Source organism: Pelophylax lessonae (genome assembly GCF_965119305.1).
Source record: "Pelophylax lessonae genome assembly, chromosome: 7".
In the NCBI taxonomy this organism is placed as follows: Eukaryota; Metazoa; Chordata; class Amphibia; order Anura; family Ranidae; genus Pelophylax; species Pelophylax lessonae.
In genome coordinates, this window is record NC_138774.1 from 49,225,348 (window position 1) to 49,252,765 (window position 27,418).

General features: G+C 46.2%; 1 protein-coding gene across 1 annotated transcript in view; it reads right to left on the bottom strand.

The window, feature by feature from the left end:
• Positions 1-27,418, bottom strand: part of LOC309560282 (antigen-presenting glycoprotein CD1d-like) — a 73,962-nt gene that overhangs the window by 25,723 nt on the left and 20,821 nt on the right. Inside the window, exons 2-3 of the mRNA XM_082263882.1 lie at positions 22,105-22,362; positions 2,410-2,688 (exon numbers count right to left, since the gene is read on the bottom strand). Coding sequence (XP_082120008.1) covers positions 2,410-2,688; positions 22,105-22,183 — 358 coding nt within the window. The 5' untranslated portion in view covers positions 22,184-22,362. The remainder of the gene's footprint in view (positions 1-2,409; positions 2,689-22,104; positions 22,363-27,418) is intronic.

A 27,418-nucleotide genomic window follows, 5' to 3' on the forward strand; every position in this document is an offset into this window, starting at 1 on the left:
CAGTGTCTCCACAACGACCGCCGAGTTGCCCACATTCTAACTTGTGCTGATTACTGGGTGGCCACGCTGCTGGATCCCCGTTACAAGGACAACGTACCGTCCTTAATTCACTCACTGGAGCGCGATCGCAAGATGCGCGAGTACAAGCGCACGCTGGTAGACGCCATGCTGCTGGCATTCCCATCTGACAGCGGGGCCGCAGTGGAAGCACAAGGCAGAGGAGGAGGAGGAGGAGGTCGCCAACGCAACCAGGGCACCGCCAGCACCTCAGAAGGCAGGGTTAGCATGGCCAAAATGTGGAAAAGCTTTGTCAGCACGCCACAACAAACAGCAGCACCAGCAGCTCAGATGGAACGTCTTAGCAGGAGGCAGCATTTCACCAACATGGTGGAGCAGTATGTGTGCACACGCCTACATGTAGTGAATGAGGGGTCTGCCCCCTTCAACTTCTGGGTCTCCAAATTGGGCACATGCCCTGAGCTTGCCCTTTACGCCTTGGAGGTGCTGGCGTGCCCTGCAGCCAGTGTATTATGTGAACGGGTATTTAGCACGGCTGGGGGCGTTATAACAGACAAGCGCAGCCGCCTGTCCAGAGACAATGTGGACAAGCTCACGTTCATTAAAATGAACCAGGCATGGATCCCACGGGACTTTTCCGTACCTTGTGCAGAATAGCAATGGATACCGACCTTACCCACCCATTGTTCCATTTTTGCTCTTTCTCACTCTTTTGGGGTGTACCCTCATTTAAAATTTGTGAAAAGAAGCAGTGTTGGCTACCTCGTCCTCCTCCTCAGGGCCAGATTAACGTAGGGGCTATTGGAGCTGCAGCTCCAGGCCCCTACCTTTTATATAGGCCCCGGGTTGGCCATATTCACTGTTACCGCTCTTCTGTCACTTGTAAACACAGAAGTCTGGCTTCTATGCTCGCTTCCCCAGGCAGCACCCTCAGAACCTCCCCACACAGCGCGAAGGCCGGACAAGGAGGGACAGTTGCCGATGCATGGATGTGTTTATGGGCTTCAGAGACAGCATCCCATGTTGAATTAGGCATGCATGGCTGCACCCTTCCTCCTCTGGGTGCATGGCAAGGCACGGCCCTTAAGGCCCTTCAAAATCCTCAGCACCAAGCCCATGATGCTCTTAATCCGGCCCTGGTCCTCCTCCACCGCCGCTTCCACCTACACCGCCCATAGGTGTGCGCAGCCTATTGCATTAAGGTGTGCACCCCAAAGTTGAAATACACATGCATGTGTTTGCCAGCAGGGAGAGTAATGTATCGGGGCCATGTACCTGTAGGCAAAGAGAAATAGAGCAGAGCAGGTCCGAGGGAGATCTTTCCCATCTCCTCACTGGCAATGCTATGTGCCCTAGGTGATTAGGGTGTGCCCAGGCACACCCGGCACACCCTGTGCGCATGCCTATGTCACCGCCACATCCACCACCACCTCAACCTCCCTCCTACTCCATATGGGCCTCGTCCTTCAGAGATGAAGAAGAACATTGTTTTATTTTTCTGTTTTTTTTTGTTGTTTTAAGTTATTTCCCTATCCACATTTGTTTGCAGAGCACTTGCCATGCTCTTAATTACGTTTTGCTGCCATTTGCAGCACTCTAGCCCTTTCCTTTGGTGTTTTAGAGCCATTTTAGTGCCTTAAAGTTCGGGTCCCCATTGACTTCAATGGGGTTCGGTGTCCGGGAAAAGTTTGGTAAAAGTCCGGGACACGGACCCGGACTTTTTTTTAAAGTTCGGCCGAACCCGTCGAACACGGACATCTAGGTGTCCGCTCAACCCTAATTATTATTAATAATTAATTTAACAGATATTGCGCCTAATATTTTTCCTCACTTTTCACATAGCCTGCTATGGTTTAATGGCTGCATCTCTGTTTATTTATTCTTAAAAACCAATGTTTTATATTTTTTGTACACAAGTGTCCTGGGCGCTGGGTCTTTCATTAATTTCCTGAAGAGCTTAGTCTATTTACGGTAATTCTTTGTGAAAGGACTTTGGACTGGCCAGAGAGATTATTCTCTCTGAGCTTCTTCTACAACACTTAGTCCATTATTTTACTTGGGCAAGGACTTGGCTCATAGTTATACAGAAGAGAAAGTATCCTCCTATTTGTACATAGTTCTGCAGCACCCCGCTCTATTACCTACCACCCCCCCCCCCCCATGCAAGTTACCCAAAAATACACCAAAAGGAATACCCTTGGACTATTCACTGAGCCAAGGAGTGACTGCGTGGCATCCACTGGGAAAATAACCCTGGGCATCATTAAAGTGGCTCCTATGGGGGTAGAGCTACATAGAAGATCCAGTGGATAGAATAAAAACTTTTAGAGATGTGATTTCAAATACATTTTTCCAGGACATCAGTTCTAAGCGTTTAATATTTATACTTACTCTTTCTTGAAAAAGTTTCCTTGCCCACAGTTAAATATAAGGCGGGCAGTGAAGGGCAATAGTGCATCAGCACATTTTGAATGCTCTCTACTCCGGCTCTGTCCTTCTGCAGGATCCTCCGAGCAATCTGAGATTCAGGGGCATTCCCAGCCACCCACACTCCTTCTGTGACATTTAAGGACGCCAGATCTTCTCCTTCCTTAGCCAGTCTGTAAGTGAAACCCTCAATGTCATCCAACGAGGAGGAGCATCCCGCCCAGGCCTGGATTAGATAGGAAGCTGAGGTGGATAGATTCTTAATTAATTTTAAAAATGTCATAAACCCACATCATTAAAAACTATCTAGACATGCTGTATTATATGCTGTTCATACTCACTCAGTCACTATGGGATGCATTTTCTGTATTCTGACAAAAAAATCCTGGGTAAGTCTGTTGTTCACTGTTCCTTCCTTCTGTCCATGTCCCCACTGCAGTTGGGGATTTTGCAGAGCAGTGTTGACAGCTAGTGCACATGCTCAGTTTGCAGTGTATTTTTATTACCCTGAGCATTTTCTCCCTATGACATCTGAGCAGCCCATGTGAGTATAGAGTCACACATGTGGGCGTATACACAGTGGTAAATGACAATCCTCTACCTCCCTCCTACTCAATGTCCACTAACCAGCTAAACACAATGGGGGCAGGATATTACATCATACTGAGGCTTTATCTCCCTGTTATTCTAAGACACAGGCTGGAGGGGATTGACACAGCCTGTGACTGGCAGAAATTCATCCACACCATGTTATTGCTAAAAAAAATAATAAAGATTTGGTTTGAAATATACACTATATTACCAAAAGTATTGGGACACCTGCCTTAACACACACATGAACTTTAATGCACCCCAGTCATAGTCCGTAGGGTTTAATATTGAGTCCCCCCCCCCTTTTGCAGCTATAACAGCTTCTACTCTTCTCGGAAGGCTGTTCACAAGGTTTAGGAGTGTGTCTTTGGGAACGTTTGACCAATCTTCCAAAAGCGCATTTGTGAGGTCATGCACCGATGTGGATGAGAAGGCCTGGCTCGCAGTCTCAGCTCTAATTTATCCCAAAGGTGTTCTATTGGGTTGAGTTCAGGACTCTGTGCAGGCCAGTCAAGTTCCTCCACCCCAAACTCGCTCATCTTTATGGGCCTTGCTTTGTGCACTGGTACAAATCATTTAGTGGAGGGGGGATTATGGTGTGGGGTTGTTTTTTAGGTGTTGGGCTTGGCCTCTTAGTTCCAGTGAAGGGAACTCTTACGACACCAACATACCAAGACATTTTGGAAATTTCTTTCTCCCAACATTGTAGGAACAGTTTGGGGATGGCCCCTTCCTATTCCAAAATAACTGCGCACCAGTGCACCAACAAGGTCCATAAAAACATGGATGAGCAGGTTTGGGGGTGGCGGAACTTGACTGGTTTGCACAGAGTACTGACCTCAATCCGATAGAACACCTTTGGGAGGAATTAGAGTGGAGACTGTGAGCCAGGCCCTCTTGTCCAACATCAATGCCTGACCTCCCAAATGTGTTTCCGGAAGAAAGGTCAAACATTCCCATTGACACACTCATAAACCTCGTGAACAACCTTCCCAGAAGGGTTATAAACAAACAGGTATTGGCGTAAGCCAGATGAACAATAAGTCTCAGGCAGTCTTTAGTGAATCAAACGGACCTTGTTTGTGCACCGGTGAGCAGTCATGATGGAAAAGGAAGGGCTGTCCCCAAACTAAGGGGCCAAGCCCAACCCCTGCAAAAAAGACCTCACATCATAATCCCTCCTCCACCAAATGATTTGGACCAATTCACAAAGCAAGGTCGATAAAGACATGGATGAGCGAGTTTGGGGTGGAGGAACTTGACTAGCCTGCACAGAGTCCTGACCTCAACCCGATAGAACACCTTTGGGATGAATCAGAGCGGAGGCTGCGAGCCAGGCCTATCCATCCACATCAGTGCCTGACCTCACAAATGCCCAATAAATTCCCATAGACACACTCCTAAACCTTGTGGACGGCCTTCCCAGAAGGGTTGAAGCTGTTATAGCTGCAAAGGGTGGGCCAACTCAATATTGAACCCTACGGACTAAGACTAGGATGCCATTAAAGTTCATTTGTGTGTAAAGGCAGGGGTCCCAATACTTTAGGTAATATAGTGTATATTTTTTTGACAAATTAAATCAAGTTATTGATAGTGTTGAGCGAACACGGACTGTATTATTTGGTTTCGTACCGAATAATTGGATTTTTGCTACCCGGACACGGACCTGAAAACTTTACTGTATGTTCAGGTTTAAAATCCGTGTTCGGTAATTTTATTTCCTGTTTTGTATGTAATGGCGCGCTTTTAATGGCGGGCTTTCAACAGCCAATCAACAAGCGTTTAACTGGTGTGCCTTAAGCCATCCCAGCCATGCCTACTAATGTATTAGTAGCTGTGATTGGCCATCTGAAGCATGTGACCCATGTCTTTATAAGTTCCAGAGAGCCAGCGCGGTGCGTCATTCTGCTGTAGTTTAGGGAGAGAGCACACATCATACGTGCTGGCTGCTGATTAGGGACAGACAGTGAAAAATAGTGCCCGAAAAGAATGCAGGGACAGGTCAGAGTGTAGGCAGGGAAAGTTATTTGAGCATTTTAGGGACAGGCTGGAGAGATTAGGCAGGGACAGTCTACATCGATTTTGCTGTGTGGGGGGTGGTGCAGTGAACAATCTTTTTGAGCATTTTAGGGACAGGCTGGAGAGATTAGGCAGGGACAGTCTACATCGATTTTGCTGTGTGGGGGGTGGTGCAGTGAACAATCTTTTTGCCCTCACTTGAGCCCACTGAGGAGGAGGAGGAGGAGGAGGAGGGAGAAAAAAATCTATTTTTATCAGTCTGTTGTGTGCAGCGTTCAGCTATATTTTACTAATCTGCTATTTAAAAATTAAGTTAAAGGGGAATTTTTTTTTCCCCTTCATAGCCTGCTTGCTGCTGAGCTGACCGTGACATAAGACACTGCTGTGTTCACATGTGCTATTGAGTGATTTTCAATTTTATATACTTTTTTCTATTCCACTATTCAGTATACACCCTTTTGGGTTAAAAGAAATTAAATTGTGGCATAGTCTGTACTAATCTGCTATTTAAAAATTACAAAGTTAAAGGGGAATTTTTTTTTTCCCTTCATAGCCTGCTGCAGAGCTGACCGTGACATAAAACATAAGACACTGCTGTGTTCACATGTGCTATTAAAAAATCACCAATTTTATATCATATTTTCTATTCCGCTATTCAATCTACACCCTTTGGGGTAAAAAGAATTAAATTGTGGCATAGTCTGTATCGGTACATGTGAGATACACCTTCCAAATTTTTGGGGCGCATCTTCCACCGCCGAGGATTGCAGGGTGCATCAATTTGCCTCCTGTTCCGAACTCCTCCTACTCCTCATCCTGCCTTTAGGGTACAAAAAATTGTAATCGGGGCCTAGTCTGGGTCTGTACGTATGAGATACACCTTTTGATATCATATTTTCTATTCCGCTATTCAATCTACACCCTTTGGGGTAAAAATAATTAAATTGCGGCATAGTCTGTACCGGTACGTGTGAGATACACCTTTCCAATTTTTTGGGCGCATCTTACACCGCCGAGGATTGCAGGGTGCTTTAGTTTGCCTCCTGTTCTGAACTCCTCCTACACCTCATCCTGCCTTTAGGGTACAAAAAATTGTAATCGGGGCCTAGTCTGGGTCTGTACGTGTGAGATACACCTTTTGATATCATATTTTCTATTCCGCTATTCAATCTACACAGTTTGGGGTAAAAATTATTAAGTTGCGGCATAGTCTGTATCGGTACGTGTGAGATACACCTTCCAAATTTTTGGGGCGCATCTTCCACCGCCGAGGATTGCAGGGTGCTTCAGTTTGCCTCCTGTTCCGAACTCCTCCTACTCCTCATCCTGCCTGTAGGGTACAAAAAATTGTAATCGGGGCCTAGTCTGGGTTTGTACGTGTGAGATACACCTTTTTATATCATATTTTCTATTCCGCTATTCAATCTATATCCTTTTGGGTAAAAATAATTAAATTGCGGCATAGTCTGTATCGGTACATGTGAGATACACCTTCCAAATTTTTGGGGAGCATCTTCCACCGCAGAGGATTGCAGGGTGCTTCAGTTTGCCTCCTGTTCTGAACTCCTCCTACTCCTCATCCTGCCTGTAGGGTACAAAAAATTGTAATCGGGGCCTAGTCTGTGTTTGTACGTGTGAGATACACAGTTTTATAAAAAAAATTCTATTCCGCTATTCAATCTACACCCTTTGGGGTAAAAATAATTAAATTGCGGCATAGTCTGTATCGGTACGTGTGAGATACACCTTCCAAATTTTTGGGGCGCATCTTCCACCGCCGAGGATTGCAGGGTGCTTCAGTTTGCCTCCTGTTCTGAACTCCTCCTACTCCTCATCCTGCCTTTAGGGTACAAAAAATTGTAATCAGGGCCTAGTCTGGGTCTGTACGTGTGAGATACACCTTTTGATATCATATTTTCTATTCCGCTATTCAATCTACACCCTTTGGGGTAAAAAGAATTAAATTGCGGCATAGTCTGTATCGGTACGTGTGAGATACTTTTCCAAATTTTTGGGGCGCATCATCCACCGCCGAGGATTGCAGGGTGCTTCAGTTTGCCTCCTTTTCCAAACTCCTCCTACTCCTCATCCTGCCTGTAGGGTACAAAAAATTGTAATCGGGGCCTAGTCTGTGTTTGTACGTGTGAGATACACCGTTTTATACTTTTTTTTCTATTCCGCTTTTCAATCTACACCCTTTGGGGTAAAAATAATTAAATTGCGGCATAGTCTGTATCGGTACATGTGAGATACACCTTCCAAATTTTTGGGGCGCATCTTCCACCGCCGAGGATTGCAGGGTGCATCAGTTTGCCTCCTGTTCCGAACTCCTCCTACTCCTCATCCTGCCTTTGGGGTACAAAAGATTGTAATCGGGGCCTAGTCTGGGTCTGTACGTATGAGATACACCTTTTGATATCATTTTTTCTATTCCGCTATTCAATCTACACCCTTTGGGGTAAAAATAATTAAATTGCGGCATAGTCTGTATCGGTACATGTGAGATACACCTTCCAAATTTTTGGGGCGCATCTTCCACCGCCGAGGATTGCAGGGTGCTTCAGTTTGCCTCCGGTTCCGAACTCCTCCTACTCCTCATCCTGCCTTTAGGGTACAAAAAATTGTAATTGGGGCCTAGTCTGGGTCTGTACGTATGAGATACACCTTTTGATATCATATTTTCTATTCCGCTATTCAATATACACCCTTTGGGGTAAAAATTATTAAGTTGCGGCATAGTCTGTATCGGTACGTGTGAGATACACCTTCCAAATTTTTGGGGCGCATCTTCCACCGCCGAGGATTGCAGGGTGCTTCAGTTTGCCTCCTGTTCCGAACTCCTCCTACTCCTCATCCTCATCCTGCCTTTAGGGTACAAAAAATTGAAATCGGGGCCTAGTCTGGGTTTGTACGTGTGAGATACACCTTTTTATATCATATTTTCTATTCCGCTATTCAATCTACACCCTTTGGGGTAAAAAAAAATTAAATTGCGGCATAGTCTATATCGGTACGTGTGAGATACACCTTCCAAATTTTTGGGGCGCATCTTCCACCGCGAGTATTGCAGGGTGCTTCAGTTTGCCTCTTGTTCCGAACTCCTCCTACTCCTCATCCTGCCTGTAGGGTACAAAAAACTGTAATCGGGGCCTAGTCTGGGTCTGTACGTGTGAGATACACCTTTTGATATCATATTTTCTATTCCCCTATTCAATCTACACCCTTTGGGGTAAAAAGAATTAAATTGCGGCATTGTCTGTATCGGTACGTGTGAGATACTTTTCCAAATTTTTGGGGCGCATCATCCACCGCCGAGGATTGCAGGGTGCTTCAGTTTGCCTCCTTTTCCAAACTCCTCCTACTCCTCATCCTGCCTGTAGGGTACAAAAAATTGTAATCAGGGCCTAGTCTGGGTCTGTACGTGTGAGATACACCTTTTGATATCATATTTTCTATTCCGCTATTCAATCTACACCCTTTGGGGTAAAAAGAATTAAATTGCGGCATAGTCTGTATCGGTACGTGTGAGATACTTTTCCAAATTTTTGGGGCGCATCATCCACCGCCGAGGATTGCAGGGTGCTTCAGTTTGCCTCCTTTTCCAAACTCCTCCTACTCCTCATCCTGCCTGTAGGGTACAAAAAATTGTAATCGGGGCCTAGTCTGTGTTTGTACGTGTGAGATACACAGTTTTATAAAAAAAATTCTATTCCGCTATTCAATCTACACCCTTTGGGGTAAAAATAATTAAATTGCGGCATAGTCTGTATCGGTACGTGTGAGATACACCTTCCAAATTTTTGGGGCGCATCTTCCAACGCCGAGGATTGCAGGGTGCTTCAGTTTGCCTCCTGTTCTGAACTCCTCCTACTCCTCATCCTGCCTTTAGGGTACAAAAAATTGTAATCAGGGCCTAGTCTGGGTCTGTACGTGTGAGATACACCTTTTGATATCATATTTTCTATTCCGCTATTCAATCTACACCCTTTGGGGTAAAAAGAATTAAATTGCGGCATAGTCTGTATCGGTACGTGTGAGATACTTTTCCAAATTTTTGGGGCGCATCATCCACCGCCGAGGATTGCAGGGTGCTTCAGTTTGCCTCCTTTTCCAAACTCCTCCTACTCCTCATCCTGCCTGTAGGGTACAAAAAATTGTAATCGGGGCCTAGTCTGTGTTTGTACGTGTGAGATACACCGTTTTATACTTTTTTTTCTATTCCGCTTTTCAATCTACACCCTTTGGGGTAAAAATAATTAAATTGCGGCATAGTCTGTATCGGTACATGTGAGATACACCTTCCAAATTTTTGGGGCGCATCTTCCACCGCCGAGGATTGCAGGGTGCATCAGTTTGCCTCCTGTTCCGAACTCCTCCTACTCCTCATCCTGCCTTTGGGGTACAAAAGATTGTAATCGGGGCCTAGTCTGGGTCTGTACGTATGAGATACACCTTTTGATATCATTTTTTCTATTCCGCTATTCAATCTACACCCTTTGGGGTAAAAATAATTAAATTGCGGCATAGTCTGTATCGGTACATGTGAGATACACCTTCCAAATTTTTGGGGCGCATCTTCCACCGCCGAGGATTGCAGGGTGCTTCAGTTTGCCTCCGGTTCCGAACTCCTCCTACTCCTCATCCTGCCTTTAGGGTACAAAAAATTGTAATTGGGGCCTAGTCTGGGTCTGTACGTATGAGATACACCTTTTGATATCATATTTTCTATTCCGCTATTCAATATACACCCTTTGGGGTAAAAATTATTAAGTTGCGGCATAGTCTGTATCGGTACGTGTGAGATACACCCACCTTCCAAATTTTTGGGGCGCATCTTCCACCGCCGAGGATTGCAGGGTGCTTCCGTTTGCCTCCTGTTCCGAACTCCTCCTACTCCTCATCCTCATCCTGCCTTTAGGGTACAAAAAATTGAAATCGGGGCCTAGTCTGGGTTTGTACGTGTGAGATACACCTTTTTATATCATATTTTCTATTCCGCTATTCAATCTACACCCTTTGGGGTAAAAAAAAATTAAATTGCGGCATAGTCTATATCGGTATGTGTGAGATACACCTTCCAAATTTTTGGGGCGCATCTTCCACCGCCGAGGATTGCAGGGTGCTTCAGTTTGCCTCCTGTTCCGAACTCCTCCTACTCCTCATCCTGCCTGTAGGGTACAAAAAATTGTAATCGGGGCCTAGTCTGGGTTTGTACGTGTGAGATACACCTTTTTATATCATATTTTCTATTCCGCTATTCAATCTATATCCTTTTGGGTAAAAATAATTAAATTGCGGCATAGTCTGTATCGGTACATGTGAGATACACCTTCCAAATTTTTGGGGAGCATCTTCCACCGCAGAGGATTGCAGGGTGCTTCAGTTTGCCTCCTGTTCTGAACTCCTCCTACTCCTCATCCTGCCTGTAGGGTACAAAAAATTGTAATCGGGGCCTAGTCTGTGTTTGTACGTGTGAGATACACAGTTTTATAAAAAAAATTCTATTCCGCTATTCAATCTACACCCTTTGGGGTAAAAATAATTAAATTGCGGCATAGTCTGTATCGGTACGTGTGAGATACACCTTCCAAATTTTTGGGGCGCATCTTCCACCGCCGAGGATTGCAGGGTGCTTCAGTTTGCCTCCTGTTCTGAACTCCTCCTACTCCTCATCCTGCCTTTAGGGTACAAAAAATTGTAATCAGGGCCTAGTCTGGGTCTGTACGTGTGAGATACACCTTTTGATATCATATTTTCTATTCCGCTATTCAATCTACACCCTTTGGGGTAAAAAGAATTAAATTGCGGCATAGTCTGTATCGGTACGTGTGAGATACTTTTCCAAATTTTTGGGGCGCATCATCCACCGCCGAGGATTGCAGGGTGCTTCAGTTTGCCTCCTTTTCCAAACTCCTCCTACTCCTCATCCTGCCTGTAGGGTACAAAAAATTGTAATCGGGGCCTAGTCTGTGTTTGTACGTGTGAGATACACCGTTTTATACTTTTTTTTCTATTCCGCTTTTCAATCTACACCCTTTGGGGTAAAAATAATTAAATTGCGGCATAGTCTGTATCGGTACATGTGAGATACACCTTCCAAATTTTTGGGGCGCATCTTCCACCGCCGAGGATTGCAGGGTGCATCAGTTTGCCTCCTGTTCCGAACTCCTCCTACTCCTCATCCTGCCTTTGGGGTACAAAAGATTGTAATCGGGGCCTAGTCTGGGTCTGTACGTATGAGATACACCTTTTGATATCATTTTTTCTATTCCGCTATTCAATCTACACCCTTTGGGGTAAAAATAATTAAATTGCGGCATAGTCTGTATCGGTACATGTGAGATACACCTTCCAAATTTTTGGGGCGCATCTTCCACCGCCGAGGATTGCAGGGTGCTTCAGTTTGCCTCCGGTTCCGAACTCCTCCTACTCCTCATCCTGCCTTTAGGGTACAAAAAATTGTAATTGGGGCCTAGTCTGGGTCTGTACGTATGAGATACACCTTTTGATATCATATTTTCTATTCCGCTATTCAATATACACCCTTTGGGGTAAAAATTATTAAGTTGCGGCATAGTCTGTATCGGTACGTGTGAGATACACCTTCCAAATTTTTGGGGCGCATCTTCCACCGCCGAGGATTGCAGGGTGCTTCAGTTTGCCTCCTGTTCCGAACTCCTCCTACTCCTCATCCTCATCCTGCCTTTAGGGTACAAAAAATTGAAATCGGGGCCTAGTCTGGGTTTGTACGTGTGAGATAAACCTTTTTATATCATATTTTCTATTCCGCTATTCAATCTACACCCTTTGGGGTAAAAAAAAATTAAATTGCGGCATAGTCTATATCGGTACGTGTGAGATACACCTTCCAAATTTTTGGGGCGCATCTTCCACCGCGAGTATTGCAGGGTGCTTCAGTTTGCCTCTTGTTCCGAACTCCTCCTACTCCTCATCCTGCCTGTAGGGTACAAAAAACTGTAATCGGGGCCTAGTCTGGGTCTGTACGTGTGAGATACACCTTTTGATATCATATTTTCTATTCCCCTATTCAATCTACACCCTTTGGGGTAAAAAGAATTAAATTGCGGCATTGTCTGTATCGGTACGTGTGAGATACTTTTCCAAATTTTTGGGGCGCATCATCCACCGCCGAGGATTGCAGGGTGCTTCAGTTTGCCTCCTTTTCCAAACTCCTCCTACTCCTCATCCTGCCTGTAGGGTACAAAAAATTGTAATCAGGGCCTAGTCTGGGTCTGTACGTGTGAGATACACCTTTTGATATCATATTTTCTATTCCGCTATTCAATCTACACCCTTTGGGGTAAAAAGAATTAAATTGCGGCATAGTCTGTATCGGTACGTGTGAGATACTTTTCCAAATTTTTGGGGCGCATCATCCACCGCCGAGGATTGCAGGGTGCTTCAGTTTGCCTCCTTTTCCAAACTCCTCCTACTCCTCATCCTGCCTGTAGGGTACAAAAAATTGTAATCGGGGCCTAGTCTGTGTTTGTACGTGTGAGATACACCGTTTTATAACATTTTTTCTATTCCACTATTCAATCTACACCCTTTGGGGTAAAAATAATTACATTGCGTCATAGTCTGTATTGGTTACGTGTGAGATACACCTTCCAAATTTTTGGGGCGCATCTTCCACCGCCGAGGATTGCAGGGTGCTTCAGTTTGCCTCCTGTTCCGAACTTCTCCTACTCCTCATCCTCATCCTGCCTTTAGGGTACAAAAAATTGAAATCGGGGCATAGTCTGGGTTTGTACTTGTGAGATACACCTTTTTATATCATATTTTCTATTCCGCTATTCAATCTACACCCTTTGGGGTAAAAAGAATTAAATTGCGGCATAGTCTGTATCGGTACGTGTGAGATACACCTTCCAAATGTTTGGGGTGCATCTTCCACCGCCGAGGATTGCAGGGTGCTTCAGTTTGCCTCCTGTTCCGAACTCCTCCTACTCCTCATCCTGCCTTTAGGGTACAAAAAATTGTAATCGGGGGCCTAGTCTGGGTTTGTACGTGTGAGATACACCTTGTTATATCATATTTTCTATTTCGCTATTCAATCTACACCCTTTGGGGTAAAAAGAATTAAATTGCGGCATAGTCTGTATCGGTAGGTGTGAGATACACCTTCTAAATTTTTGGGGCACATCTTCCACCGCCGAGGATTGCAGGGTGCTTCAGTTTGCCTCCTGTTCCGAACTCCTCCTACTCCTCATCCTGCCTTTAGGGTACAAAAAATTGTAATCGGGGCCTAGTCTGGGTCTGTACTTGTGAGATACACCTTTTGATATCATATTTTCTATTACGTTATTCAATATACACCCTTTTGGAGTGTAAAAAATTAAATTACGGCATAGTCTGTATCGGTACGTGTGAGGTACACCTTTTTAAATTTGTTTGGCGCATCTCCTCCCACCGCCGAGGATTGCAGGGCGCTTCAGATTGCCTCCTGTTCCGAACTCCTCCTACTCCTCTTCCTCATCCTCATCCTGCCTTTAGGGTACAAAAAATTGTAATCGGGGCCTAGTCTGTGTTTGTACGTGTGAGATACACTGTTTTATAAAATTTTTCCTATTCCGCTTTTCAATATACACCTTTTTGGAGTGTAAAAAATAAAATTACAGCATAGTCTGTATCGGTATGTGTGAGATACACCTTTTAAATTTGTTTGGCGCATCTCCTTCCACCGCTTAGGATTGCAGGGCGCTTCAGTTTGCCTCGTGTTCCGAACTCCTCCTACTCCTCTTCCTCATCCTCATCCTCCCTTTAGGGTACAAAAAATTGTAATCGGGGCCTAGTCTGTGTTTGTACGTGTGAGATACACCGTTTTATAATTTTTTTTCTATTCCGCTATTCAATATACACCCTTTTGGAGTGTAAAAAATTAAATCACGGTATAGTCTGTATCGGTACGTGTGAGATACACCTTTTAAATTTGTTTGGCGCATCTCCTTCCACCGCCAAGGATTGCAGGGCGCTTCAGTTTGCCTCCTGTTCCGAACTCCTCCTACTCCTCTTCCTCGTCCTCCCGAAAAATTGTAATCAGGGCCTTAACAGGGGTGCCGTGAAGTGGCTCTGCAGCTTTCACATGCGTTTGCAATGTGTGTCAACTAAACCCCTGTTCTTTGTATCAAGAGACAGGTCTACTTGGTTTGTGACAGACTGGAGGGTGAGTACATCAGACTGGGGGCTGGCTGACTTTCATGCACCTCTTATAATCCTTCAACCTCATTTTTTTCTTGTTATAGGGATGGAGACGCCGGGCACCGCCTGCTTGGGTCTCACTTAAAGTCCCACCTAGTCCATTATGTTTAAGCAACCAGGGATGGAAACGCCTTGCTTACAGCTTGGTTCCTCATATAAAGTCCCACCGTGCGATTTCCGTGCGTTTTTGGTGGATGCAGTCTGATTTGACCTTACTTTTCCATATACAGGGATGGAGACCAATAGCATGACCTGCTTGTCTCACACAAAGTCCCAAATAGGAAATTAGGGATTACAGGCCATGCCCCATATATAAAATCCCTATCTGTCTTTATACTGCATCCACCAAGGGGATGGAGGTGTAATGCTTCTCAGCTGGTCCTTTCCAGTTTGTACCATCATTACAAGTTAGTTATTTGAGTTTTGAGACAACAGGCAGTCATGGATGAGGATGGGTTGGGGGAGGTTGGGCTGTCTCCCTCTCACCTGTTCCCCCATCCATCCATTAGCAGCCATGTGCTTTCAGTGTGAAGACACTAAATTAGGAGTGTTAGGACTGCAGATTTAACAGGGTGCCGTGAAGTGGCTCTGCAGCTTTCACATGCGTTTGCAAATGTGTGTCAACTAAACCCCTGTTCTTTGTATCAAGAGACAGGTCTACTTGGTTGGTGACAGACTGGAGGGTGAGTACATCAGACTGGGGGCTGGCTGACTTTCATGCACCTCTTATAATCCTTCAACCTCATTTTTTTCTTGTTATAGGGATGGAGACGCCGGGCACCGCCTGCTTGGGTCTCACTTAAAGTCCCACCTAGTCCATTATGTTTAAGCAACCAGGGATGGAAACGCCTTGCTTACAGCTTGGTTCCTCATATAAAGTCCCACCGTGCGATTTCCGTGCGTTTTTGGTGGATGCAGTCTGATTTGACCTTACTTTTCCATATACAGGGATGGAGACCAATAGCATGACCTGCTTGTCTCACACAAAGTCCCAAATAGGAAATTAGGGATTACAGGCCATGCCCCATATATAAAATCCCTATCTGTCTTTATACTGCATCCACCAAGGGGATGGAGGTGTAATGCTTCTCAGCTGGTCCTTTCCAGTTTGTACCATCATTACAAGTTAGTTATTTGAGTTTTGAGACAACAGGCAGTCATGGATGAGGATGGGTTGGGGGAGGTTGGGCTGTCTCCCTCTCACCTGTTCCCCCATCCATCCATTAGCAGCCATGTGCTTTCAGTGTGAAGACACTAAATTAGGAGTGTTAGGACTGCAGATTTAACAGGGTGCCGTGAAGTGGCTCTGCAGCTTTCACATGCGTTTGCAAATGTGTGTCAACTAAACCCCTGTTCTTTGTATCAAGAGACAGGTCTACTTGGTTGGTGACAGACTGGAGGGTGAGTACATCAGACTGGGGGCTGGCTGACTTTCATGCACCTCTTATAATCCTTCAACCTCATTTTTTTCTTGTTATAGGGATAGAGACGCCGGGCACCGCCTGCTTGGGTCTCACTTAAAGTACCACCTAGTCCATTATGTTTAAGCAACCAGGGATGGAGACGCCTTGCTTACAGCTTGGTGCCTCATATTAAGTCCCACCGTGCGATTTTCGTGCGTTTTTGGTGGATGCAGTCTGATTTGACCTTACTTTTCCATATACAGGGATGGAGACCAATAGCATGACCTGCTTGTCTCACACAAAGTCCCAAATAGGAAATTAGGGACTGAAAGGCATTGTGCTTTACAGGCCATGCCCCATATATAAAATCCCTATCTGTCTTTATACTGCATCCACCAAGAGGATGGAGGTGTAATGCTTCTCAGTTGGTCCTTTCCAGTTTGTACCATCGTTACAAGTTTGTTATTTGAGTTTTGAGAAAACAGCCAGTCATGGATGAGGATGGGTTGGGGGAAGTTGGGCTGTCTCCCTCTCACCTGTTCCCCCATCCATCCATTAGCAGCCATGTGCTTTCAGTGTGAAGACGCTAAATTAGGAGTGTTAGGACTGCAGATTTAACAGGGTGCCGTGAAGTGGCTCTGCAGCTTTCACATGCGTTTGCAAATGTGTGTCAACTAAACCCCTGTTCTTTGTATCAAGAGACAGGTCTACTTGGTTGGTGACAGACTGGAGGGTGAGTACATCAGACTGGGGGATTGCTGACTTTGCACCTCTTATAATCCTTCAACCTCATGTAATCGGGGCCTAGTCTGTGTTTGTACATGTGAGATACACCGTTTTATATCCTTTTTTCTATTCCGCTATTCAATATACACCCTTTTGAGGTGAAAAAAATTAAATTGCGGCATACTTTGCATATTTGACTGTGAGATACACCGTTGTATTTGTATACTGTTTTTCTATTCCGCTATTTAATAAACACCCTTTTAAGGTCAAAAAAATTAAATTGCGGCATGGTTTGCATATTTGACTGTGAGATACACCCGTGCGATACTGTTGTTGTTTTGTTCCGCTATTCAATAAACACCTTTTTATGGCAAGATCATAAATTACAGAAATATGAGGAGACCGTCAAATAGGGGCCGTGGCCTGGGTCGTGGTGCTGCTGGTAGAGCTCCTGTTGCAAGGAGAGGACGTGGTCGATCTGTGCCAGCTACACGCACAAGTGAAACACCTTCCTCAAGTGTGAGTAGGCGACAGAACCTGCAGCAGTATTTGCTAGGGCATCTTGCGCCTCTACAAGTGTTGAGGCCAGAACAAGTAGAGGCGATAGTAGATTGGTTTGCTGACAGTGCCTCCAGTTCCTTCACATTGTCTCCCACCCAGTCTACTGCAGAAAGGTCAGAGTTGGCACCTGCAGCCGATGTCCAACCGTCTTTCCCCTCACCCCCTTGCAAATCAGGCAAGTAGTCTGAGACCCAAGTCATGCAGCAGTCTCTTCTTCTTTTTGATGACTCTGTCAGCAGGGTTTCCCAGGGCCATCCACCTAGCCCTGCCCCAGAAGTGGAAGAGATTGAGTGCAGCGATGCCCAACCACTTATTTCTCAAGATGAGTACATGTAAGGACCAACGCAGCACATCTCCGATGATGACGAAACGCAGGTGCCAACTGCTGCGGCACTCAGAATTGTGGAGACCGACAAGGAGGGCAGGGGTGAAGACTGGGTGGAAGATGATGTGGAGGACGATGAGGTCCTCAACCCCACATGGAATGAAGGTCATGCAGGTGACCTGAGTAGTTTGGAGGAAGAGGTGGTGGTCGCACAGAGCCACCAGCACAGCAGAAAAGGGAGCAGGGTGCAGAAGCGGAGCGGCAGTGCCCTAGACACTACGCCTGCTACTGCCCAACGCAGCAAGGGACAGAGCGCACCAAAGCCAGCTCAAAGGAGTTCTCTAGCGTGGAAGTTCTTCAGAAAATGTACTGATGACAGGACACGAGTGGTTTGCACCCTGTGCTATCAGAGCCTGAAGCGAGGCATAAACCTGCTCACCCTGAGCACAACCTGCATGATCAGGCATCTAAGTGCAAAGCACGAGCTGCAGTGGAGTAGACACCTTCAAAACCAAGAAAGGTCTCTGGCTCCTCCTGCTTCCTCTTCTGCTGCAGTCTCGGCCTCTTCATCCACCTCTGTAGTAATACCGTCACCTGCCACCCCGCAAACAGACGATCTGTCAGCAACACCACCACCTGGGTCACCAACCATCTCCACAATGTCCCGTGGAAGCGTTCAGCTTTCCATCTCCCAAACACTTGAGAGGAAGAGGAAGTACCCCCCTACCCACCCGCGATCCTTGGCCCTGAATGCCAGCATTTCAAAATTCTTGGCCTTTGAAATGCTGTCATTCTGTCTGGTGGAGACGCACAGTTTTAAAAGCCTTATGTCGGTGGCTGTCCCACAGTACGTCGTGCCCAGCCGCCACTACTTTTCCAGGCAAGCCATCCCTTCTCTGCACAACAAAGTGGGGGAAAAAATCAGGTGTGCACTGCGCAACACCATCTGTGGCAAGGTCCACCTAACTACCGATACGTGGACCAGTAAGCACGGTCAGGGGCATTATATCTCTCTAACGGCACACTGGGTAAATGCAGTGGCGGATGGGCCTGAGGCGGATAGCAATTTGGCGCATGTCCTTCCACCACCGAGGATTGCAGGGTGCTTCCTCCTACTCCGCTTCCTCATCCTCTACCGCCTCCTCATCCGGTCAGCGTAACACCTTCACCACCAACTTCAGCACAGCCAGGGGTAAACGACAGCAGGCAGTTTGAAAACTTTCCTGTTTGGGGGAAAAAACCACACACCGCGCAGGAGTTGTGGAGGAGCATGGAACAGCAGACAAATGAGTGGTTGCTGCCAGCGAGCCTCAAGCCCGGCCTGGTGGTGTGCGATAACAGGCAAAATCTCATAGCAGCTCTGGGCCTAGCCGGTTTGACGCACATCCCTTGCCTGGCACATGTGCTGAATTTGGTGGTGCAGAGGTTCCTTAAAAATGACCCCGATATGTCAGAGCTGCTGCAGAAAGTGCGGGCCATCTGTGCGCACTTTCGGCGTTCTCACCCTGCTGCTGCTCGCCTGTCAGCGCTGCAGCGTAACTTCGGCCTTCCCGCTCACCGCCTCATATGTGACGTGCCCACAAGGTGGAACTCCACCTTGCACATGCTGGAAAGACTGTGCAAGCAGCAGCAGGCCATAGTGGAGTTTCAGCTGCAGCACGCACGCGTGAGTCGCTCTGCGGAACAGCACCACTTCACCACCAATAACTGGGCCTCCATGCGAGACCTGTGTGCCTTGTTGCGCTGTTTTGAGTACTCCACCAACATGGCCAGTGCCGATGAAGCCGTTGTCAGCTTAACTATCCCACTTCTATGCCTCCTTCAAAAAATGATTCGGGCGATGATGGAAGAGGATGTGGCACAGGATGAGGAGGAGGAGGAGGAGGAGGATGAAGAGGTAACATTTCCAAGGCTTTCAGGGCAGTCATTCGCAAGTGGCTCTGAGGGTGGGTTCCTGCACACACAAACTCCAGGTACACAATTGTCCAGCAGGGGCACAGTTCTGGAGGATGAGGAGGATGAGGAGGAGGAGATGGAGGTGGAGATGGAACCATGTTCACAGCAGGGTGGCACCCAGGCCAGCTCATGGCCATCACTGGTCCATGGCTGGGGGGATACAGAGGACACAGACGATACACCTCCCACAGAGGACAGCCTTTCGTTGCCTCTGGGCAGCCTGGCACACATGAGCGATTACATGCTGCAGTGTCTCCACAACGACCTCCGAGTTGCCCACATTCTAACTTGTGCTGATTACTGGGTGGCCACGCTGCTGGATCCCCGTTACAAGGACAAATTACCATCCTTAATTCACTCACTGGAGCGCGATCGCAAGATGCGCGAGTACAAGCGCACGCTGGTAGACGCGATGCTGATGGCATTCCCACCTGACAGCGGGGCCACAGTGGAAGCACAAGGCCAAGGCAGAGGAGGAGGAGGAAGAGGTCGCCAATGCAACCAGGGCACCGCCAGCACCTCAGAAGGCAGGGTTAGCATGGCCGAAATGTGGAAAAGCTTTGTCCGCACGCCACAACAAACAGCAGCACCAGCAGCTCATATGGAACGTCTTAGCAGGAGGCAGCATTTCACCAACATGGTGGAGCAGTATGTGTGCACACGCCTACATGTAGTGAATGACGCGTCTGCCCCCTTCAACTTCTGGGTCTCCAAATTGGGCACATGGCCTGAGCTTGCCCTTTACGCCTTGGAGGTGCTGGCGTGCCCTGCAGCCAGTGTATTATCTGAACGTGTATTTAGCACGGCTGGGGGCGTCACAGACAAGCGCAGCCGCCTATCTAGAGACAATGTGGACAATCTCACGTTCATTAAAATGAACCAGGCATGGATTCCACAGGACTTTTCCGTACCTTGTGCAGAATAGAGATGGATACCGACCTTACCCAGACATTGTTATATTTTTGATCTTTCTAACTCTTTTGGGGTGTACCCTAATTTAAAATGACTGAAAAAAAGCAGTGTTGGCTACCTCGTCCCCCTCCACCGCCGCTTCTACCTACACCGCCACATCCACCGCCACCTCAACCTCCCTCCTACTCCGTATGGGCCTCGTCCTTCACAGATGAAGAAAATTGTTTCCTTTTCCTTTTTTTTTTTTTGTTGTTTTAATTTATTTTCCTATCCACATTTGTTTGCAGAGCACTTGCCATGCTCTTAACTACGTTTTGCTGCCATTTGCAGCACTCTAGCCCTTTCCATTGGTGTTTTAGAGCCATTTTAGTGCCTAAAGTTCGGGTCCCCATTGACTTCAATGGGGTTCGGTGTCCAGGTAAAGTTCGGAAAAAGTCCGGGACACGGACCCAGACTTTTTTTTCAGGTTCGGCTGAACCCGCCGAACACGGACATCCAGGTGTCCGCTCAACTCTACACATGGACTTTAATGGCATCCCAGTCTTAGTTCATAGGGTTAAATATTGAGTTGGCCCACCCTTTGCAGCTGTAACAGCTTCAGCTCTTCTGGGAAGGCTGTCCAGAAGGTTTAGTAGTGTGTCTATGGGAATGTTTGACCATTCTTCCAGAAGATTATTTGTGGGGTCAGGCACTAATTTTGGACGAGAATGCCTGGCTCGCGGTCTCCACTCTAATTCATCCCAAAGTTGTTCTATCGGGTTGATGTCAGGACGCTGTGTAGGCCATTCAAGTTCGTCCACCCCAAAATCGCTCATCCATGTCTTTATGGACCTTGCTTTGTACACTGGTGCGCAGTCATGTTGGAACAGGAAGGGCCAACACCATACTGTTCCCACAAAGTTGGGAGCATGAAATTTTCCAAAATGTCTTGATATGCTGACACTTTAAGAGTTCCCTTCACTGGAACTAAGGGGCCAAGCCCAACCCCTGAAAAACAAACCCGCACCATAACCCTCTCCACCAAATGATTTGGACCAGTGCACAAAGCAAGGTCCATAAAGACATTGATGATCGAGTTTGGGGTGGAGAAACTTGACTGGGTGCACAAAGTCCTGACCTCAACCCGATAGAACACCTTTGGGATGAATTAAAGCGCAGACTGCGAGCCAAGCCTTCTCATCCAACATCAGTGCCTGACCTAACAGATGCGCTTATGGAAGAATGGTCAAACATTCCCATAGACACACTCCTAAACCTTGTGGACAGCCTTCCCAGAAAAGTTGAAGCTGTTATAGCTGCAAAGGGTGGGCCATCTGAATATTGAACCCTAGGGATTAAAACTGTGAAGCCATTAAAGTTCATGTACGTGTAAAGGCAGGCATCCCAATACTTTTGGTAATTTAGTGTATCTATCTGCTCCCCATTCAGACCTGCAACCATAATGTCTGTAGTTATTTTTCCAACGCTAACTTCCTTTGTGACTCTGAGATGTTGTGTGACCAAATATAATGTGTCCTCCCCTGGAGTGAGATCAGCGCCATTCTAAACCATAATTTAAAGATACTATACTGATTCCTAAGCAACTCTGTCACCTGCATGCATCAGCAAGATATACTCATATACTGTATCTAGCTCTTACTTGCTGGATAAACTCTGGTTTTGGCACTTATCCAGGTGGATGAACTCTCTGCCCCCTCTGGAGGGTAGTGTACTGTCACGTGAGGGAGGTCACATGCTACCCCATACCTGGAAGCCCTGTGGGTGAAGGCTTGGACTGACTAGGATAGAGTGAGGGAGCACTGACGGATGGTTGTGTCTTGCTGGGGGGGGGGGGGTCTATCAGGGGTACTGTCTTCTGTCCAGAATGAGCAAATGACAATGTAACTTTAATGATATGACTTCTGCTGAAGTGAAAGGTTAAAGCTCCCTATTACAATCGCTCACCTTTAATTCCAAGCTCCTGGTCGATTTTTCTGAAGAATATTTGGGCATTATCCATATAACGTCTTAAGAACATATCCATCAATTTCTGGTCAAGAAAAGTAATGTTTGCTTTCGACCAGCTTTGCTTAAATTCAATTGTTCATGTATCATTGTAGAATGCCGCTATCTCAATGTCTTCTATTTCCAGGGAGAGCCAGGCAGTCTGTATTTGTTCATTTGAGAAATAGATGTTCTGCGTGCATGTTAACCTCAGAGAGCCTGGGAAAAGAAAAGGAAACTCTCATGATGTTATGTATATCTAAGCAGGTCTCTCATAACATAAAACTTAACATAAAAAATGCCAGTACTATGAAATGTCTCACAAGAAGCACTCAGAACAAACTTGGATTTTGACATTTGAGTGTCCCTGGTAGGGTTGAGCTAAATGTACCCAGGTTTGGTTCGAGGGAGGTTTACAGAATATGAGCAAAATCTGGATGCTGAATCTGAACCCCAATGAAGTCAGTTGGCCATTTTCTAAACTAATAGGCAATGCATTTTCATGAGGCCTGGGCACTGCACTGGGAAACATGTACCCGTAAACTTACCAGTAGTTACATAATAAGTCATGTTGAACAACACAAGTCTATCTAGTTAAAAAAAGAAAAAAAAGAAAAGTAAGTAAAAGTAAGAAAAAGTAAAAAAGAAAGAAAACCTAATCTTATATGCACAGTTGATCCTGAGGAAGACCCCCCCCCCCCCCCATCTATGAAACATGGTCCAATTTGCTCCAGCATGGAAAAAGCTAGAGTTATTACCTGTACCTGATAACTCCTTTTCCAGGAATCCTCCAGGACGGTCACATGAGAGATAGGCTCCACCTCCTGCAGGAAACACAAGCACACAAGTTTAAAACAGGCCGCCCTAGGCTGCCCCCTCAGTTGTACAAAGATTGCTTTGTTTTCAAACACGAGTGTGCTGACATACGGACTTAGTATCTTACATCAATGACGGTGGGGGTCTACCGTCCTGGAGGATTCCTGGAAAAGGAGTTATCAGGTAATAACTCTAGCTTTCCCAAGTCATCCTCCAGGACGGTCACACGAGACCCCAAATATTCATACCTAGGGTGGGACTACCGCCTGCAGGACCTTTCGACCAAAGGTTAGATCTTGGGCGGAGACCAAGTTGATCCTGTAGTGTTTTGCAAAATTGGAATCACTGGACCAGATGGCTGCTCGACATATTTGCTGAATGGAGGCCCCAGCTCTCTCTGCCCAAGACGTGGCTATGGAGCGTGTAGAGTGTGCCTTCACGTGTGTTGGTACAGCTTGTTTTTGATTGTCGTAAGCCATTTTTATTGCGTTTTTTATCCATCTGGCAATGAAGTTTTTGGACGCTGGTTTTCCTATATGTATGCCTCCGAACAGTATGAATAGATTTGAGGCTTTTCTGAATTGTTTGGTGGTTTCCAAATAGTTTAGGGTACACCTTCTAACGTCTAGGGTTGCGAACGTTGCTTCCCCTTGGTTAGCCGGATTTTGGCAAAAGGATGGCAAGGTAATTTCCTGAGATCTGTGAAACTCTGACGAGGTTTTAGGAAGAAACAATGGGTCAGTCCTGAGTAAGATTTTGTCTGGAAAGACGGTGAGAAGGGGCTCTTTTATTGAGAGTGGTTGGAGTTCACTGACCCGTCTGGCTGAAGTAATTGCTACTAAGAAAGCCGTCTTAAGTGTCAGGTTTTTACAGAGGCTTCCGAGATTGGCTCAAAAGGTGCTTGGGTCAAAGCTTTGAGTATCAAGGAGAGGTCCCATGGTGCCACGTTCATGGTCTCGATTGGGCGTGATCTCGCTATAGATTTGAAGAAACGTGTGATCAGCGGGTTAGCACTAAGCTGGGTATCCAGGAAGACAGAGAGTGCAGCAGTGTGTACCTTGAGGGTGCTTACTGTCAACCCTGCTTCTGCTCCGTCCAGTAGAAATTCCAGCACTGTTGCTATGTAGGTCTCTGTTTTTCTGGTTCATATTTGCGGAGTACTTATTCCAGATTTTCCCGTATATTTTCTGTGTAATAGGTTTTCTGCTCTTTAGGAAGGTTTCTATCACTCTCGCCGTGAGGCCTTTTCTCCGTAGAATGCCCCGTTCAACATCCACACTGTCAATTTTAAGGTTTGAAGTTGAGGGTGATAGGCTCCTGACTGGTGAAGGAGGTCATTCTGTAGTGGCAGGGTCCAGGGTTCTGCCTCTGTCATCTTCCTCAGGGCCGAGAACCAGGATCTTTTTGGCCAGAGAGGTGCTACTAGTATCACTCTTGACTTTTCTGTCCGAACCTTCCTGATTGTCCTGGGGAATAGTAGTATGGGTGGGAAAGCGTACCCCTGCCTGAATTGCCATGAGAACCCCAGGGAGTCTATCCCTAGGGAGTATTTCTCCCTTTTCAGAGAGAAGTATCTCTCCACTTTCTTGTTGTTCGCCGAGGCGAAGAGATCCACCTCGGGGACTCCCCATTTCCTGACAATTTTGGCAAAGATTTGGTAGTTTAGTTGCCATTCTGTTGAGTCTAACGGCTCAGTGTGTCCGCTAGTGTATTTAGCAAACCTTTTATGTGTATCGCTGATAGGGACTGAATGTGCGTTTCTGCCCAGGAGAGGAGCACATGTGCTGTCCTCATAAGGGTCTTTGATCTTGTTCCTCCCTGTCGATTGATGTACGCTACTGTCGTCGTATTGTTTGACAGTATCTGTACATGTTTCCCCGTTACCGTTTCTTGGAACGCTAGTAGAGTTATCCCTACAGCTGTTAGTTCTTTTAGGTTGGAGGATGCTCTTGTCAGAGTGGGGTCCCAGGTCCCTTGTCTGACCTGCTGTCTGATGTGCGCACCCCATCCGGACGCACTTGCATCCGTGGTGACCCGGACTTGCGTTTGTGGTAACCAGGGTTTGCCTTCCCTGAGAGTGGTCTTGTGCGTCCACCAGGTCAGGGTTTCCCTGACTGTTCCAGGGATTGAAATAGTCTCTTCAAGTGATTTTTGGTCCTTGTTCAAGCCACCTAATAAGTGGTGTTGTAGGGCCCTCATGTACAGTTGGCTCCACTGTACCGCTGGTATTGCTGTGGACATGAGTCCTAAGAGAGACATAACAGCTCTCCGGGTCCCCTGTTTTGCTGTCTTCAGTTGGCTTGCTCTGTTGCTCAACTCTGTTATTTTTTCATCTGGCAGAAGGATCTTTTTGCTTTGTTGTGTTGATGATATAGCCCAAAAATAGGATTTCCTGGGAAGGGATCCTGATTGATTTTTTGAAGTTGATTTTCCAACCTATGTGGGTGAAGAATAGTTCAGACTCTTGTAGACCAGCCATGGCCTCTTCTTGGGAGGCTCCATAGATTAGGAAGTCGTCCAGATAAGGGATTATCTGGACCCCTCTTAGCCTGAGTTCCTGTATTGCCTCCGCTATAATTTTTGTAAATATACACGGGGCTGAAGAGATGCCGAAGGGGAGGGCTTGATACTGATAGTGTCGTATCCTTGACCCCTCCGGCATGGCGAATCTCAGGAATTTTTGGTGGTTGGGGTGTATCGGTATGTGTAGGTAGGCATCTTTCAAGTCGAGTGTTACTAAGAACGCTGCCGTTGGAAGGATCGTTCGGATTGAAAAAATGGTTTCCATTTTGAATTTTCTGTAAGTTATCGATTTGTTCAGGTTCTTTAGGTTCAGAATCAATTGGGGTTTGCCGGAGGGTTTTACTCTCAGGAAGATGTGTGAGTAATGTCCCTGGGAGAGGAGGGATGGGTTTATTTCCATTATTACTTCCTCCCTTAGTAGCTCCGTGATTGCGGATTTCATGATCTTTTTGTGGTCTGATCAAGCTTGTACTTTCATAGTCCTGAATCTGTTTGGCGGTTTTGAACCAAACTCTATTTTTTAACCTTGGGCTATTGTCTGTAGAATGAAGTTGTTTGTGCAGAATGTTTTCCACTGCGGAAGAAAATGACGCAGTCTGCCTCCCACGGCCTGACTGGCGTCATTGTGTCTTGCTGGAAGAAGCCCTATTTGGGAACAGGACATTGGGCTTAGCTTTGTTCCTGTTGAGGGTCCATCTGCGTTGTGCCCGAGGTCTCTCGTTTTTTGTCTGTGTTTCACGTCTTGGGTGACGAAAAAAATTCCTTCTTTGTTTTGGTTATTTTAAAAGGAAACCCTTTCGTTCGGTCTGCTGATTTTTCTAGAACTTTTTCGAGATCAGCACCAAACAGCAGGTTACCTTTGAATGGGATGTTGCACAATTTATTTTTGGCGGCATAATCCCCCTCCCAGGTCTTCAACCATAAGGTTCTTCTGGCCACGTTGACAAGGCCTGTGTTGCGGGCGGAGAAACTTATGGCTTCCGCCAAGGCATCTGCTATATAGGCCACCCCTTTTTCTACGAGGATTAGGTCTGATGTTCTTTGAGCTGCTCCACCCAAAAAGCGACATTTCTGGCAACGCATGTGTTTGCGATGTTGGGCTGGAACCCCGCTGCCCCGGCCTCATAGTCTTGACGTAATGTGACATCCATCTTTTTGTTGATCGGGTCCTTTAATTGACCCATGTCTTCAAAAGAGAGGTCCGATCTATTAGATACTTTGGCCAGTGATGCATCCAGCTTCGGGCATTTGGTGAGGATGCTCTGCTGCTCTTCGAAGGGGAATCTTCTTTTCAAGGCTTTAGGAAAAAACAGCTTATTTTCTGGATTTTTCCATTCTTTATCTTTGATATTTTTTATGGCTTGGTGGATAGGGAACGTTTTGCGCTTTTCCTCTTGAAGTCCCCTGTATAATTTGTCTCTGATGGAATCTGTAGGTGCCGTTTTTTGAATTTCTTCCGTTAAGTAGATTGCTTTAAGCAGTTCCTCTGTCTCTTCTGCCGGGAAGAGGTGTTTGGAGATTTTTTGAGGTTCTGTTATGTCTACATCGTCATCCGAGTCTGAGCTGTTTTTGAACAGCAGTTTGCATTCCTCCTCAGAGTCAGAGGCTGAGTCTGAGGAGCTTGGTTGTGGTTGGGGTGGTGGTTTCCTGGGTTTTCCCTTTGCTTTAGGGGTTTTTCCCTGGGATGAAGTGGTTGCTCTATCCTGTCCCTTCATAGTGTTGATGGTTGATTGTAAAGTCTGTAGCGTGGATGTCATTTCCTTTTTGAAGTCCATGAAATCTTTCGCTATCGGTTTACTTTCTTCATCTATTATCTTTTTAATGCATCTTTCGCATAACAATTTGTCGCTTTCAGGTGCCATCTTTGCACTGCATGTGCGACAGTATTTCCTCTTTTTTGGTTTATCCATGGCTTCCGCCATTTCCTGACCTTTAG